Source organism: Enhydra lutris, unplaced genomic scaffold (genome assembly GCF_002288905.1).
Source record: "Enhydra lutris kenyoni isolate GAN:26980312 unplaced genomic scaffold, ASM228890v2 scaffoldscaffold23, whole genome shotgun sequence".
In the NCBI taxonomy this organism is placed as follows: domain Eukaryota; kingdom Metazoa; phylum Chordata; class Mammalia; order Carnivora; family Mustelidae; genus Enhydra; species Enhydra lutris.
Genome location: NW_019154107.1, coordinates 5,961,140 through 5,979,195, shown reverse-complemented (window position 1 = coordinate 5,979,195; position 18,056 = coordinate 5,961,140). Strand labels below are relative to the sequence as shown.

Here is an 18,056-nt window from a genome sequence, read left to right as displayed (position 1 = left end):
TATTAGGCTCTTAGTTCTAATGACTTACTGAAATTTTTGAAAAGTATTTAGATGTCTGTTCATATTCTCTGACCAATGAGGTAAATAAATATCATAGGAATTAGATATTACTACTATCTCTCATCATTTTATGAAAAGCACTGAAGTTGATTGCTAGTAACAGCATCTCTGCATTCTCTATCATGGAGAAAATCAGACCTTAGTTCCTCTATATGCTTACCACAAAGCCTTTTTCAATCCTAAACTTCTGAAATCAATTTTGGTTTTAAGCTGAAATGCAGCACTGGGAGGCAGAAACAGGAGAAATGCTAATTCCAAAGCATTCAACTGGTTTGTTCCAAAACCAGTAGTAAATTAAATTTTTTAACATGATTATACTTTGAAAGGAAAAGGGATGATGGTATGGAATGGAGAAAAAATGAAGTATCTGCAAAAGAACAACAGATACTACCAAAAGGCACCATCACCCCCTCCAAAGTCACCATCCCTAAACCCAACTTAAAAGCAATCAGGGGCACCTGGATGGCACAGCTGGCTAAGCGTCCAACTTTGGTTTCAGCTCAGGTCATTATTTCAAGGTCGTTAGATTAAGCTCCCGGCCTGGCATGGAGTCTGCTTGGGATTCTCTCTCCGTCTCCCTCAGCCCCTCCACTCATGCTTTCTCTTTCTCTCCCTCTCTCTCTCCCAAAAATAAATAAATAGTGTTTTAAAAAAATTTTTTTAAATAAAAGTAATCAAACCTTTTCATTATAGTAATATAGGGGGATTAGGTAATGCATGCACGTGTGTGTGTGTGTTCGTGTGTTCTGTATTCTTTGAGCTTGGATGTGACATTCTATTTTAAAAGGAAAGGAATAGGGGCACCTGGGTGGGTCAGTCAGTCAGTTAAGTGGCCAACTCTTTGATTCTGGCTCAGGTCATGATCTCAGGGTCCTGGGACTGAGCCCCATATCAGGCTCTGTGCTCAGCGGGGAATATGCTTAAGAATTCTCTCTCTCCCTCTGCCCGCCCCCCACACTCGCATACTCTCTTTATCTCTAAAGTAAATAAATCAATCTTTAAAAAAAAGAAAAGAAAAAACTATCACTGTACTATTAACTTATATACATATATAAAATATATAAAAATACATAACAATAAGTTTGTATCCATCCTTATTTGCTTTTTAAGGAACATTAAAATCTATATAAAATAGCAGAAACCCAGGGACCAAAAGAAAGAGGACTGTAAGATTTTTAATGAAAATTCTGTAAGTCTGGACTCTGTAATACAGTGTATTCTAGTATACTGGGGTCTCTGGGTGGCTCAGCCGGTTAAGCATCCACCTTCAGCTCAGGTCGCGATCTCAGGGTCCTGGGATGAGCCCTGTGTCCAGCTCCCTGCTCAGTGGAGAGTCTGCTTCTCCCTCCACCCTTCCCCCTGCTTGTGTGCTCTTTTTCTCTCTCTCAATAAATAAAATCTTAATAAAGAAAAAAAGAATCTAGTATACTATGTCAACCCTTACTAAATCAACTTTTGGTGGTTTTTTTTTAATGACATTCCTGGAGGGCTGAACTTCCTAAAAGAGTAATGAAGAAGGCAAGAGGTAGTATGAAGCTACAGGTCAAACCAATGCTATACATCTTACTCCTTAGCAAACAAGCTTCAATGAAAAGGGAAGTTAAGGAGAACCAAGAGTGCTGGCTCCTAAATATTTCACCAGATCCTTTTTGCCCTTTGCCCTCATAAAGTACGATGAACCCAACTCCTTACTTTCTCCAGCCTTGCCTCTGGGTTGCCTGGTCTTACAACAGAAAATCTGGTAGTGGTGTTTTCAAAATGGTGTTTTCACACTGAATGACACATCTGACATACAAACTAAAGACTCCCAATCTCAGCCAGCCCCTCAACGTAGCTAAATAATCTATCCTGTAAATTCTTAAGCTTCCTGCCCGGGTCCCTCCCTTTAAGACTAAGGCTTTTCAACTCGTCACCTCTATTCTTCAGCTTTCCACCCAACCTCTGTACATCCCATATTGGCAGATGAATTTGCTGCACAAAGAAAATAGCTCTCAACATTTTAATTTATTTATTTAAATTATTTTTAAAATTTATTTACTTGTCAGAGAGAGCGAGCAGGGAGAGTGGTAGGCAGAGGGAGAAGCAGGCTCACCGCTGAGCAAGGAACCCAATGCAGGACTCAGTCCCAGGACCCTGGGATCATGACCTGAGGTGGAAGGCAGATGCCCAACTGACTGTGCCACCCACGCATCCCTTTATTTACCTTTTTAAAAGATTTTATTTTTAAGTAATCTCTACACCCACTGTGGGGCTCAAACTCACAACCCTGAGATTAAGAGCTACAGATTAAAAAAAAAAAAAAAAAAAAAGAGTTACACTTCACCAACTGAGCCAGCCAGGCACCTGCTCCCAATATTCTAAAGCTCCTTTTAACTGCCTCTGTCTCAGAGAAGGTAGTCCCTCTTCCTCTCTAGGCCTCACCCAGCAGCCCTCCACGGCTGCCCTGGACCTCATTCCCTCCCCCTTCTCTGGAATTGCTCCATCTGGTAACCCCTGGTAACCCTTCCCTTATCTTTAGTCTCTTTATCCAATGGTTTGTGTCCTGCACATATAAGACAACACATATGTTCAACACACTTTCACTATCCAGCCAAACATCAAAAGCTATACTGTTGCCTCTTCTGTCCCTTCCCAAACCAAAATGGCCATTTATACAAATCGCTTCACCTACTTCACTTCCACCAACTTCTCAATCCATTACCGTTCAGCTCTTCTATCTCCTCTCCATTGCCCCATGCTGTATTGAAACTATTTTAATTAAGATACAAATGACCTCCGAATTGCTCAACGGAACAGGTCCACTATCTCCTTTCAGTGATGACATTCTAGAAATTCTTTTCATCTTTAACAGTATTAAAAAGGTCTAAAGATTTTTCTCCTCCACTTCCCAAAACCTCCTGATTTTCATGCGCTCTTCTCCATGTACTTATTGAGTATCTAAAGGACCCATACTTGTCACTTGGCAAGCACTCTCTGAGGAACCACCACCCATTTCCACATGAGATACTATCTGTATTTTGTTGTCCCAAATTTCTTCCTCTAGCCACAAACCCTCTCAAAAGCAGCAAATTCCAGGGGCACCTGGGTAGCTCAGTGGGTTAAAGCCTCTGCCTTCAGCTCAAGTCATGACCTCAGGATCCTGGGATAGAGCCCCAAATCGGGCTCCCTGCTCAGCGCGGAGCCTGCTTCCCCCTCTCTCTCTGCCTGCCTCTCTGCCTACTTGTGATCTGTCAAATAAAAAAATAAAATCTTAAAAAAAAAAAAAAAAAAAAAGCAGCAAATTCCTATTAGCAACTGCTTAGAAAAAACATCCATTAGATTGACCCCAGCGAGCAACTCTAACTTCTAACAGGTCCTAAATCATGTTCTCTGTACCAAATCTCCACCTCTCAGGTAACAACATGCCTAGGCACCCAATTCCCCAAGGCAGAAATCTTAGGCTCCTCCATGAATTTTTTTCTCCCTCAGCTCCCCACCCCTATTATATCTGTCACCAAATCCCATTCATTTTACTTCCTGAACTCTTGAATCTAGTTCCCCCTTTCGTCCCCATTCCTATGAAGGCACTTAGGATCTTCTTTATCTCATAAATAAACCATTTCAACTAACCTCTACCACTAGTCTCTCCCTCATCTATTCTTATTCTGTATCACTATCAAAATTATCTTGCTAAAATAAACTCAAACTTCAAATGGCTATCGTATTTTTCCCTGTGAGATTGGCAGAAACTAAAAAGGAAAATAATACCGTGCTGGTCAGTTGTGTAGGGAAATGGATCTTCTCATAAACCTGGTGGGGGAGTTATTCTTAGGCAGAATATTGAGGCAATATCACCAGACTTATAAATGTGTATACCCTCTGATCTAGCAATTGTTTCAAGAAATTTGTTCTAATGAATTCACCAAGAAGTACCCAAAGATATACAAGTACCTCCTAAAGTTCCCATCATACCCAGCAAAGGCCAGTTTTTTTTTTTTTTTTTTTTTTAAATATACTATACAATTTGCCTGGAATGTCTCCCAACTCGTGCCCTTCTTCACCTGGTAAAAACTAGAACTCATCCTTGAGCTCAGGTCAGCAACTCCATCTTGTCTCCACAGCAACTTGGTCATGTCTCTGCATCACAGTGCAACCTCTCTTTCTCTCCTGCAATAGGCTGTGAGCTCTCTAGCAACAATGGTTTTATGTATTTTATTTATCACCTATCCATATCTGCACTACTTACAACAATGTCTAACACAGAGTAGGGAAACCAAACACATGTGTTCAATGAAGGCGTTTTCTTCCTCTTCACACAAAGAATTCTCGATTTCCAAAATCGGGAGCTTTTAAAAGGTATTTCCTAAAATGCTGGTGGACTCCAACATATGTTATGTGAAATTCCTCTATTGTAACAGGTATTCAAGCAAAGCAAACAGTCTTGTGAATTTATATAAGCAAATAGTCTGTGAGTCTTTGTTTGACGTTTAGTTCCTAAAGGCACAAGAATCCCCATACTGGGTCAGAACTGTGGTCTATCCAATTGAGGATTTTATCTTTGAAAGTGGTACCAAGAAACAGGTTGTAAAAAGACACAGCTATCCTTCCAGACGTTAAGTTAAAAATGTTCAAGTGTGTTCCAAAACACCTTACTTTCTTCAATAACCTACTATGAGTCCATCATACTTGAAATCACGTTTTGGAATCATTTAAAGTTTCAATACTATGCCAGAGCTCTTTTCCATGCTGTTATAGAAATAGCATTTCACATGTAAGTAGAGTAAGTACGTAAGTAGTACATAAGTAGCACTGTGCATCCATATACAAGAATGTTAGTTTGGTTATACACTTTTTTCCAAGTTGAACTCCTTTTTAGTTTCAAGAGGATTCCTAATTCTAATAAAGGCTCAAACAGCCTAATCACATCCTTCATGATTTCAGAAAGTTCAGTTCTACTCCTTTCCATCTTTGTCTTTCTAGACTGAAGAAATCTCATCTTTCTATTGTGTCCTTATAGAGAAACGCCTCTTTACTCTGCACCATTTCACTTTTCTTAATTTTGGGTTATCTTATAGGCTCCAAACTGAAACAATGCAGGTAGATCTATGAGATTTACTTTAATTTTATAGAAGTCAAGAAAAATTTCACCCCTGATGTAAGTTAGGAAAGACAGCCTTCAAAAATACCTTTGACAATCACGGTACCCCAAGACTTACAGGAAATCATAAGGTAGTCCTCACAGTTGCTTTTGTCATCATCTTGCTGGCCCACAGGGATCCCATTGGCATCTATGACTGCTTCAGAGGCACAATCTGCTACCAGTACTTCTTCTGAAACGACGTCCGTTGTCAGAGGGTCGGTGACGATTTCTGCTTCCACTACACTGTCATGAACCACGTGTTCAACATGTCCAACATCGGACACGTGTATGGATTCACTCGTCAAGACGTGTTCTGGCATAGACATTGAGGCTGAAGTAATGTCGGAAGCTAAAACATCATCTGGGACTGTGCAATGTGCTAAAGAAACTTCTTCAGTTACATCTGAGTCCAGCACTTGCTCAGGAATAATGACCGTTTCAGACACATCTGCTTCTTCCATGATATCGGGGCACTGAACATCTTCTATAACAACATCCTCAATAACATCCTGGATCACGACTGAGTCTGGGTCATCAGGAACAAAGTTATGCACAGTTATGTCTGAATCCACAACATCTGAAACAAAAACAGTTTCTTGTACTTCCACAACAATTTGATCACCGTCCATGTGTGCAGCATCAGCTCCTTAAAAAAAAAACAAAATTAAAATCACAAATTACACGAAGGTTTGCATGACTACCTCAAATAATGTAGAAACTATTTAATTCCTACCAGTAAAACAGATTAGCTCCTCAGTTTTCTCAAACACTAACACAGATCAAAGAGGGAATCTATTTTTGAATCATACCAGAAAAATAAATTTTTAATACAAGAACTTTTACTCTCATCCCAAATCAATTGACACATAAGGAAATACAGAAAAACAAGGCACCCAAGACAGTCTCACACACACACGCACAGAAAATCATCAAAGTAAAATTCTAGGCTCACTAAAGTTAATCCCATATGCAAAGGTACTTAAGGGATGATTATAAAAATAAGTAATGCAAGTTCAGGTGACAAATACACCATTTTCCTTCATTATATGTGTTTTCATTTCTTTTTCCTTCTTGTTCCATCTCTTTCTCCTCAGCTCATATTTTTTCATCTTTCTACCTCTCCCATGTATCTCTTTTGTTTTCACCCCTTCCATTTTTATCCCTTTCTCCCCCTTTGTTCTAGAACAGTAGCTCACCAATACCCTCCATTTATGACTGTGGAAATTTAGAAATTATCTTCTGAATCTAGGATATAAAAGGATCAGGGCATAAATGAAAAGAGGGCTAGAAGGCCACAGTTACAGAGAAAAGACAACTGGCTAAGGAGTCTCTGTGGACAGATGAGATGCATAAAAGTGCAGCTGCTCTGGAGTGGTGGAGGCCAAGGTTAGTTGGAATTGTGCCTGCCCCAACTTCACCAGGGTATTCGGTCTCCGCCCAGCCTCCTCCTGTCCCCCCATAACCCAATCCCCCAGGCAGCTCCTCAAAATATAAGAAACCTTACTCTAGTCCACGCTGCAATTAAGGAATAAAGGTAGAGGGTTGAATCAATTGAAGCCCCGCTGAGATTAAATGACTTCACCAAGATCACACAGTTTGCACAATTATGGTGCTCCGTAAATATTAATCTGAACGAATGCCACAAATGGGAATCAAAATCAAATATCCATGCCAAAAACATAGGATAAAAGAAAACAAATCCAGTATCTTGGATCCTAGTCTAGAGAAAAGAAAAGTTTTATAAAAGTCTTAACCTAAAATGCTATTCTGTTGATTGGTGCTTCTGGAAGTGACTCAAACCAGGCTGAGTCCAAGCAGCTGCTTAACTCAACGATTGTGTGTCACTGGCCAGGTCCTCAGAGACATATGGCTTTGTTTAACAAAGAATTACTAACAAGGGCCAAAAAAAAAAAATCATTAAAAAGATGTAGGAAATCTTACAGCCAGTTAATATCCATTTTAATCACATCTTTAAATAATACAGAGTATGTCTGCTTTAATTTCTATAGAACTTCCACAAAATGCTTTATACTCATTTATCTTCCATATTCTCAATATTAACATCAGCAAAAGATCATTGTAATCTCCATTTCAGACATGAAGATGAGAGCATTTGGTGGCAAGAAGACTGGTTACAAAATCTAAATCAGAGAATACAGTTTGAACACTTGTTCGTTTTGTGACCTTGGGCAAGTCATTTAACCTCTGAGTTTTGGTTTCCTCATCAGTCAAATGAGGACAGTAGTATCTGCCATGCATACCTCACAGGACTGTTGTGATGATCAAATGGGAATGTATGGGAAGTATTCTGAAAAACTGTAATGAGAGGTTTCATTATTATTAGGACATGAAAATGGAGGCCCTGACAGATTAAGTGACTTGCTCAAAGATAAACAAACACCGTTAAGTGTTAACAATCAGGGCTGAAATGCAACAGCCCTTCAATCTACCACTTAGCCAATGACCCAGGCTCACTTGTGGCAAGATTAAGCTGCTAAATAGTGTGTGTTTTTCTCCAAAGAGCTTAGTCTCTCTTTCAAGCACATTAATTCTACTTCATGGTCTAATGAAGAGAGAATTATACCTTTGCATTTATCATTATCAAACTGAAGTTACCAAATGTAAGTTAAAAGACTATTCTAAGTTGTTAAGAAAAATACATACACCCCCACTGGATTTAGAGATTAAAGAGGATTGAAGGAAAAATTAAAATTTAAAATTATTAATATTTAACTTCCTGATAAAGTGAATCACTATTTCTTTAATATACTGCAATATGATCATTTTAAGTCCAGTGGAAAACCAGTCAGCATTTTATTTATAAGGGTGGCTAGCTAGTGGGATAAAAAACCATTTTACATTATAACACCTAACATAATCACTGTACAATGCTATACAACTGCAATCATGGGTGACCTGAAACTGTAAATACACTTTTTTTTCCTATTTTTAGAACTTCATGAATTTAATCGTCCTTGTAGTTTGGAGAGTGAGGTAAGACTCCATCTTCCTGAAGCAGAGGGCTCCTTTTGTCACCTTGTGAGAGGCATGGTTATGAAAATAGGACAGGGTCAGAACGTGAAGGGCCTGGGGCTTATATTTTACCTTCAGGGTAATGGAAAACAGAGAAATGATACAATCCACATGTTATTTTTTGATCAGTATTCTAATTGGTGGGCTGGACAAAAGAGACTAAGGGTAAGGAAAATAATTTAAAAGTTACTAAAGACTGAGACAACAGAGAACGTCTATGGGGGAGGAAGTCAAATGAAGAGATGTAAGCAAGGAACATTTTCAAAAGGAGAAATAACCGGACTCAGCACTGTAAATCAGCAAGATGCGAGTAACTGAAGGGAGCACCCGCGTTTTGATACTGCTGCTATTATGGAGAAGAACACGAATGCTGGTTGTGAGGGAAACACATTTTTAAGGACAGGAATAATGATGTGCTCATTTTAACAAATGTAGGCGTGACAGGATAAAAATATACCTAAGTGTGAGTATCAATGTGAGAGTCTAGCAATTTGTCCACTTGATAGCCAACTCCAAATCTGGTAGTTGGGAAGCACAACAACCCAAGTTATACCTGTTGCATCAAAAAATGAGTTTGGCTCTTGTGGTTGTAATTCAAGTCCATCTTCATCCATGGCCTTTAATTCTCATCAGTCACAGTTCCTAAATCAGAAAAAAAAAGTAAACCAAGCATTACTTTTTTAATATCATGTATTAAAAATCTCATCATGACATTTACATTTCTGAAACATTCGAAATTACATGAGAGATGAACACCTATCAAAAATTTATCTGGGACGCCTGAGTGGCTCAGTGGGTTAAGCCTCTGCCTTCGGCTCAGGTCATGATTTCAGGGTCCTGGGATCGAGCCCCAAATCAGGCTCTCTGCTCAGCGGGAAGCCTGCATCCCCCTCTCTCTCTGCCTGCCTCTCTGCCTACTTGTGATCTCTCTGTCAAATAAATAAGTAAAATCTTTTTAAAAAAATTTTATCTACCGGGGTGCCTGGGTGGCTCAGTGGGTTAAAGCCTCTGCCTTTGGCTTAGGTCATGATCCCAGGGTCCTGGGATCGAGCCCAGCATCGGGCTCTCTGCTCGGCGGGGAGCCTGCTTCCTCCTCTCTCTCTGCCTGCCTCTCTGCCTACTTGTGATCTCTGTCTGTCAAATAAAAAAATAAAATCTTTACAAAAAATTTTTTTTTTATCTACCTAGGGATGCCTGGGGGCTCAGTCAGTTAAGTGTCTGCCTTCAGGTCATGATCCTGGGGTCCTGGGATGGAGTCCCACATTGGGCTCCCTGCTGACCAGGAAGAGCTTCTCCCTCTGCCTGCCGCTCCCCCTGCTTGTGTGCGAGCACGCTCTCTCTCTCTCTCTCTCTCTCTAGCAACTAAATAAAATCCTTTTAAAGAAATTTATCTACCTAAATTAAAGAGAACTTAACTGATGTCCAATGACATATGGGCATCTAGATGACAAGGGAAGGCAGATAAACCAAACAAGTCAAATATGCCTAGCTTTTTTTTTTTTTTTAAAGATTTTATTTATTTATTTGAGAAAGAGAGCACACCCAGGGGGGGGGGCAGGTGAGGGAGAGAGACTCCCCACTGAGCAGGGAGCCCAATGTGGAGGCTGATCCCAGAACCCAGAGATCATGACTCAACCTGAAGGCAGACACTTAACTGACTGAGCCACCCAGGTGTCCCTACACCTAGCTTTTTAACTGAGATAGTGCTTTCACACATCACGTATACACATCTTGATGAATTTTTTTAAAGATTTATTTATTTTAGAGAGAGAAAGAGGCAACATGGGGGAGGCAGAGACAGAATCTCAAACCGACTCCCCCACTGAGTGCAGAGCCCAAAGCAGGGCTTGATCTTATAACCCAGAGATCATGACCTGAGCTGAAATCAAGAGTTGGATGCTTAACCAACTGGGCCACCCAGGTGCCCCACATCTTGATCAATTCTGACACAGGCATAAACCTGTATAATCACTAAACTACTCAGATCAGGATCCAGAACATTTCCAGCACCCAAGCACTCTTGTCTCCTCTCAGTCCATATACCCCATATTCCCAGAACAGTAATCAGTTTTATTAAAGTTCAATTTAATCACACTCTACAGCTTACTGGAGGGAAATTTATCCACAATTTCCCCATTACTTCTCTAAATCTAATGTAGTCTATCTTCCAACCAATACATTAAACAACTGTAAAAATTCAAAATGCTAACTGCAGTAAAAACACCTCTCAGGGGCGCCTGGGTGGCTCAGTGGGCTAAGCCTCTGCCTTCAGCTCAGGTCATGATCCCAGGGTCCTGGGATCGACCCCCCCATCTGGCTCTCTGCTCAGCGGGGAGCCTGCCTCCCCCTCTCTCTCTGCCTGCCTCTCTTCCTACTTGTGATCTCTGTCTGTCAAATAAATAAAATCTTAAAAACAAACAAACAAACAAACAAACAAAAACACCCCTCGGGCATTCTGCCTAAGTTACGCTGACCCCTCTTAACTGACCCTCCAATCTAGAGAAGTAAATTCCCACAGTGTACTTATGCTCTCCAGGCCACATTTGACTGGCACTAGGTAAAAAAAAGTAAACACAAGTTCATCTGTGAGCATAATAAAATCAAAGTCTTATCCCTGAGAATCTGAAACCATGAACAAAGGTCTTCTCCCCACCACTACCAATCCTGGCTGTAACACAGGACATGAGGAAGGCCATTTTCCAACTTCAGGTTAGATTAGTGAGACAGTTTTACATATAAAAAAATAAAAAAAGAATCCAGGGAATGCCCGGAGAAATAAAGTAGAGGGAGTAGGGAGGGGAGGTTTACCAAAAACTTTTTAGCTCCTGGTTCTAGACCTTTCTGAAACCCAGCTATAGAACCTTACTTGCCTTGGGTTTTTACACGACAACCCAATGACCTTAATGCTCCCTTTTTTCTACTTAAGCCCAAACTTACAAAAACAAAAAAACTTGGGGCGCCTAAGTAGCTCAGTCAATTGAGCAGCGGACTCTTGGTTTCTACTCAGATCATGATCTTGGGGTTGTGGGATCAAACCCTGCACTGGGCTCCTCTGAACTTAGCAGGGAAGTCAGCTGGAGGATTCCCCCTCCCTCTGCCCCTCTCACTGCTCACGCACAGACACTCTCACTCTCTCTAAAATAAGTAAATCTTTAAAAAACGAAAATCTTAACTAATTAAATACTACACATTTAATACTAATTACTAATAAAGGATTGTGGTTTATTCATGTTGTAAATACTGCATAAACCTCCTCCCTCATTGGTTTCCTTATCTACTTTCTCACTTCCTAATCCAGCCTAAATGGTACTATTTAGATGCATTTTTCTTTTACATTTATCATTTTTTGCTGGTGATATAAGTACTGAATGCCTCTTACTAAAATTTCAAATAACAGAAAGTACAAAACTTTTCAAGTTTATTATTTTAGTAATCTCTATAACCAACACGGGGCTCAAACTCACAACCCCCAGATTATGAGTCCCACACTGTGAATGAGCCAGCCAGGTGCCCCAAGAGTCATTTTTCTAAAGATTCACTTAGATGATGTCATTCTTCTGTTGAAAAATATTTAATGGCTTCCTGCTGCTTCCAAATAAAGTTCACACTCCTGCCATCTTCTGAATTCCAGCCCCAAACTATCTTTCCATCATTCTCTCCCCTACCTTCCCTTCAACCACCTCCACCCACGACTGCAGGAACACACTTCAGCCAAACAAAAATGTCCCATGTCCCCACTAAGATCCCAGCTCTACACTGAGCTCAGGGTTGTCTCTACCTGGAACTCCTTTCCCTTATTAACTCTGATTAGACCTTTTCCCCAAATCCCCTCAAAAACACACACACACACACACACACACACACACACACACACACACACACATCCTTCCTCTGAATTTCTACAGCACTTTTATCCTTTTACTCTGATTTTACTTGTTGCAATATTTATTTTTATATATCTTATTTTCAGATGTTAAACTTACATATAAATAGTTCTTAAACATCCATTAAAAACTGAAATAACATTAATATAATAAATGATTTTCAACATGTCATCTCTGAGACATATTCATTTTCAAGGAAGGACCTGTTTTGTGTTATTTATTCAAACTGCTTTGAATTAAAAGGAACAAAAAATTTTCAACTATGAAAAATGGAAAATATACACGCTCTAAATAAGTTGTCAACTGCTTTCTCCGCATTAAAATCACCTCTGGCAGGGCATCTAGGTGGCTCAGTTGGTCCTGGGTCCTGGTATCAAGCCCCCTGTCAGGCTTCCTGCTCAGTGGGAAGTCTGCTTCTCCCTCTCCCTCTGGCCCCCCACTCGTGTTTTATCGCTGTCTCAAAAATAAATTCCTTAGAAAATAAAAATAAATCAATATAATAAAATCATCTCTGACCATAATGTTTTCTATTCCCCCCTTAAAAATGTAATTCCAAAATGATAAACAGTAAATTAATCTTCTAAACATAATGCCATACTACTTTCCAAAATTAAGCCAATTAAGAGGCCAATAAATAGGATTGTTAGGGTATTAAGGCCCTCTCTCCAGTCTCCCTACAAAACCCAATCCCATCAGCTCTAAGAATTCTCAACCCGCACACTAAAAATTCTTTTGCTGGGTATTCATCCTTCTTGGCTTTTCTATTTGACAGATAATCACTCCCCTGGATTCCAGAATTCTCTCCTCTCATTTCTCTTCCCACCTTGCCAACTGCTGGTTACTCTGCCTCCCCACTCCTTACTGCAGCCTTGCCCCAAAAGATCAGCCCTCTTTTATTCTTTTTATTCCACGGTTTCAACTGCCATGTACACAAAGATGAGTCCCCAAATCCACATACTCGGGGTAGCCCTAACACTTAGTTCCACCAGACTGCCTGCGGAACATTTTCATCAGGACAGAACCCTGCTTTCTCCTGACATGACCACTATGGCCTTTTCCTTCTTCCCTGCTTAAATTCAATCAGGTTGTCAGGCCTTCTCCGTTTCTTCTCCACAACTTCTCAGGAATCTGTCCCTCTCTATTCCCAGCGTCACCGCTTACTCTGAGCTTCCTATTTCCTGATTCCCACCGCCCACCCCCACTGCGCCCCGCCCCCCGCCCCCGCCCCGGGAACGCGGGATGAAAATAGCCTCTCCACCAGCCTTTCTGCCACTCCCACAACAAATGACGAGGAAGCACGTTCCGTGTGAGGGCTGGGGCCAAGTCCTGAGGAGGCGGTCCTGCAAGTCACATCTGCTGCACACTGATCCTCCCAAGCACCGCTTTGACCAGGGCGCTCCCTTGCTCAGAAAGCTTGCAGTTCCCCAACATGCCAGCTGCTCGAAAATATTAACCCCAGCTATCACAACAGACTTATTAGCCATTATTCCCATCATTTTACATCCTATCCATTTATTTTCTAACAGATATACTGGCCCAAGTGGTGGATATCCACTCACCTTATTTTTGACATAGGTGAGCAGTAATTATTAATAATTATTAACAGTTTTGACTGATTATTTTTCATTCTATTTTGTCATTACAAAATTCACATCAGGAAAAAACGTGTTTTGTACCTTCAAGCGGAGAGGACTATCCTTCAACTTTGTAACCCCTGTGTGGTTAGAAGTAATTCTGATAATCAGAATGAAACCAATGTTCTTGGAACAGAAACTACTTAGAAGAGTTCTCAGGATTAGGAAAAACTAAGAGTGGGGCAATGTGCACTAATAACATAACGGAAATTGCCCCTGCCATTGCTGCATAAACCAAGCCCAGAGTTGAATCTGGAGGCAAGTAAGCAGAATGGTTCAGAGAACCAATACACTTAACCATTTAGGTGAACACATACTAACATTTTGTCTGATTACCAAATGTCCCCAAAAATACTTCTGTGACCCCACTCTCACCTCAAGGTCAATAAAACAGTCCCTTCCCACTTGCAAAAATCATGATCCTAACCATGGTGTGGAAGGATTCACAAGAGAAAAACACAGTTTTAAGGGAAATAATGGGTTGAGCAAAACTCAAAAAATTCACAAAAACTTTCTTCCATTCTTTAAAATAAAGCAGTAAAAATACCATACCAAGTTAACAGGTATAGCAAGGGCATTTATCTATCTTAAATTAGGGTAAAGAATATATTTCCATCTTGGATCTCTTGATGCCTAGACACTGTAGTGATCTCCCTTCTTGAGCAAGTTAACAGGGTTCTTACATATTCACTTTGCTTTCTGCAGCTATTACGCATACAAGAATTACTTTTCTGCTTTTGGCCTCCCAAAAACTCACTGCCTTTTAATTTTATGGCTCAACCCTAGTTCCTCTCCCTAAGTCAAACTCAGAGAACCCAACTGTACTATACACAGCAAATGGAATTGCTCAAGCTGCAGGAAAGGCAAAAAGCAGATCTGTTTCTAAGAGAACTCTTCTTCCTTTCTCTTAAGTAAACTCTACCCCAAAATGGGGCTCGAACTTGAGACCCTGAGATCAAGTCACATACTCTGAGATTTTTCTTAGAGCAAAAGTGGAACTGGTGAAAATTTACATTTAAAGCCTAATTAATATCTTCCCTCTTAAGCTATGTTTCTCTCCAATTTTTACCCCACGTTGTTCGATGTTGGCCATTATTTCTTCAGATACCTAATGGAATTATATTTCACTTTTCTTACCAATTCAGCCCTTAAATTAAGTTTGCCTCTAAGCTAGCCACTCTTAAATTCGTCAAGTCCTCTTTATTTTCACTGCTACCTCTCTACAAAGCTCTGGTTTCTTACATCTAGAACCCAATGGGGCCTTTCCAATTAAAAGACTTGAGCCCTTCTGGGGGCACTGAGCTGGCTCAGTCTTAACATGTGGGACTCTTGATCACAGGGTCATGAGTTCAAGCCCAGTGTTGGGCATAGAGATCGCTTAAAAACAAAAAACAAAAAACAAACAAAAAAAAGACCTGAGCCCTTCTTGAACTCAAGGAATTTTCTTCTGTTGTTTTTATATTTCCTCCCATCTTCTCTGTTCCTTCATATTAGAATTTCTATTATATGATGTAAGGACTCCTAAATCTAGCCTCCATGTTGCTTTTTCTTTCATATTTTCTTTCAACTACATTCTAAAAACCCCTAAACTCTTTTCTCTAAGCTAGCTAATTTGATCTTTACTCCGTCAACTGAGTTTTTAGGTCATATTTTAATATCAAAATAGACTTAGCTTCTTTTTCACAGCAATCTTTTCTCTCTCTCTCTCTCTCTCTCTCTTTTTTTTTTTTTTTTTTTGGGGGATACTGTATCTTCCCAAATATCTCTGGAGATCTGAAGTTAACTCTATATTCTAAATTAAACTGTCTCCTCTGCTGTCTCATTATTTAAGTGTTTAGATTTGGTGCCTCTTTCAGACTTCTGATTTTCCTCAAAAGCATGATTCTTCTAGATTGTCAATTAATATCTGTAGATGAAGGTCAAGACTAAAGTTACATTCTGAGAACTGGATTGTATTTCCTCAGCTCAAGTGAGAATCCCTATATGCCTAGCAATGAATCTAAATTATGACCACATTGAGAGCTCTATAGTCTAGAAGGATGAGGCCAAGGGAGAGAAAAGAACCATGTAAACAGCCAGGCTTTCCTTTAATGAGGGATAAGCATCCCATCTTCCAGGTACGGGAGGTCCAATAACCCTCAGATTAACTACAAGCTACCTAAAGCACTGTCCCTTTCTCCCCACAGTACCCACATTGGAATTTCCTATGGACAATCTGTAAATCAGAGTGTTGAATTTCTGGCATTATCTCAGGAGGAAAACCACATGAGAAGACATCTATACTCATAGGTAAATGATTTAGCTTTCCATATTTTTAATTAACTGGCTGTGACCACGGCTTGCTCTTTCAGACATCCCTGCTTCTGAGATTAGGAATAATGCCCAATGAAATTTCTGGATGGTCCTTCCAACTTTTTGAAAAAGGCTACAGGTTCACTAAGCTCCCTATGGTACTGCCATTTTTTGATTCCCAATTGCTTTATTCAACCAGAAATTTGTCATATTCTGGATGACAAGTGGCATACCTATCAGATTTTTTAAATTTCTCTGCATTTTTCTGCTTCTTCAATATGATTTTCAAAGGGGGAAAAAAAGGTAAAATGTGTGTGTTCTCTAGTCTATCTTGAATTTGAAATCATTATGAATTTGCATGAGATAAATAAAACATGAAAATATATAAAAACAGTAAAACTATGAGACAGAAAGAAAAAATTAGTAGTAGTGGCAAGTTACAACTCTTACCAACACTTGACAGATCAAATACTCAAAAACTAAGGAAAGAGGGGCGCCTGGGTGGCACAGTCAGTTAAGCATCCAACTGTTGGTTTCAGCTCAGGTCATGATCTCAGGGTCGTGACATCAAGCCAGCCCCGCCTTGGGCTCCACCCTCAGTTCAGACTCTGCTTGAGGTTCTCTCTCCCCCCTCTCCCTCTGCCTCTCACCCTGCTCTCCTGTGAGTGCTCTCTCTAAAATAAATAAAATCTTGAAGAAAAAAAAAAAACTAAGGAAAGAGACGTATATAATTAACAATATTAATCTAATAACTTTATTTCAAATTCCATTCCTGAAGAATAATATATTTTATTTTCAAACATCCTTGCCCACCCTCTGTGACAAGAGGAGGAAAAGAAATGCTTGCTGCTGTGAATACCCGAATCCCATCCTTCCTTGTCCTACTCGGAACTTTTGTACACTTGCTCAAAATTTCAGTGCCAAGCTTTTGTTACAGATTAGTTTTTTCCATAGAACCAAACTGAGCCAATCAATAACTTCACTGTTTTGTTTAAAGTCTAAGAGTTTGAACTCGCAAAATCTATTAAAATCTGGTCCTAAAATGACAAGTCTTCTTAATGCCTTATTTTTCCAAAGCCCTTATTCATGCTCAGACTTAGAGCTGCCAAAGGACCCTCAGAACCTAGATGCACTGATGTGCCGTCAACACCAAGCACTGGAGTTTTTAAATGCCTTGAAGTCTGTAGCTTGATGTTAGGAAATGCATATCCTTTCTAACTAGTTTTTCATATGTAAAGCATATGAAAATATTGCTATTTAATTCACTTAATAATTTGTCAATCCAGGTTCATTACACAACAATCTACCGTGGGGGGGGTAGAAGGATGGACAAAATGGAAGGGATGTAAAAGGTACAAACTTTTAGTTATAAATTAAGTAAGATAGGTAAAATGTACAGAATAGGGAATTCAGTTAATAATCTGTAAAAACTTTACAGTGACAGATAGTAGCTAAATTTATCATGGTGATTACTTCATAAGGTATATAAATGTTGAGCTACTACATTTTAATATACTGAATATACTGTACCACATATACTATACAATAATATATAATACACTGAAACTAGTAGCACTGTATGTCAACTACACTTCAGTTAAAAAAATAATGTATAAAAACTCACTTTGGATCACTCTTCTTGATTTTGTCCTGAAAAATAATTTTTAAATAGTTTATTAGTCTTTATTGAGATTTTGAACAGAAATCCTACTCACATATTTCCTCTAATGAAGTATTCTGCCTTTAGTTGCAGGTGTACTGGAGTGGGAAAATGTCAAACACTTGATGTGACCGAAGGATAAAAACAGTTTCCTGACATAATATGAACTGGAGGTTAATTTAAACTACATTGTACATGAAATAGTTAATTGAAATAAACTGCATGTGGAGGGGCGGCATTTTTAAAAGGTCAATCTCTGTTAAATACAGTACATGATGAAGAAAGACTGGTATTATTAGAAACTGTGTTCCTCCCCTTTTCCTTTTTCTTGTACTTGCCATCTTTCCCAAAACTGGGCATTTAATTCATCTCTT

At 39.6% G+C, this 18,056-nt stretch overlaps 1 protein-coding gene across 2 annotated transcripts in view; it reads right to left on the bottom strand.

The window, feature by feature from the left end:
* LOC111150498 (zinc finger protein, X-linked) overlaps nt 1-17,687 on the bottom strand; it is a 39,558-nt gene extending 21,871 nt beyond the window's left edge. For both annotated transcript variants that reach the window (XM_022507977.1, XM_022507978.1), the window contains exons 1-3: nt 17,647-17,687; nt 8,766-8,854; nt 5,256-5,825 (exon numbers count right to left, since the gene is read on the bottom strand). In XM_022507977.1, coding sequence (XP_022363685.1) covers nt 5,256-5,825; nt 8,766-8,826 — 631 coding nt within the window. In that variant the 5' untranslated portion in view covers nt 8,827-8,854; nt 17,647-17,687. The remainder of the gene's footprint in view (nt 1-5,255; nt 5,826-8,765; nt 8,855-17,646) is intronic.
* Between the last annotated feature and the right edge of the window lie 369 nt (nt 17,688-18,056).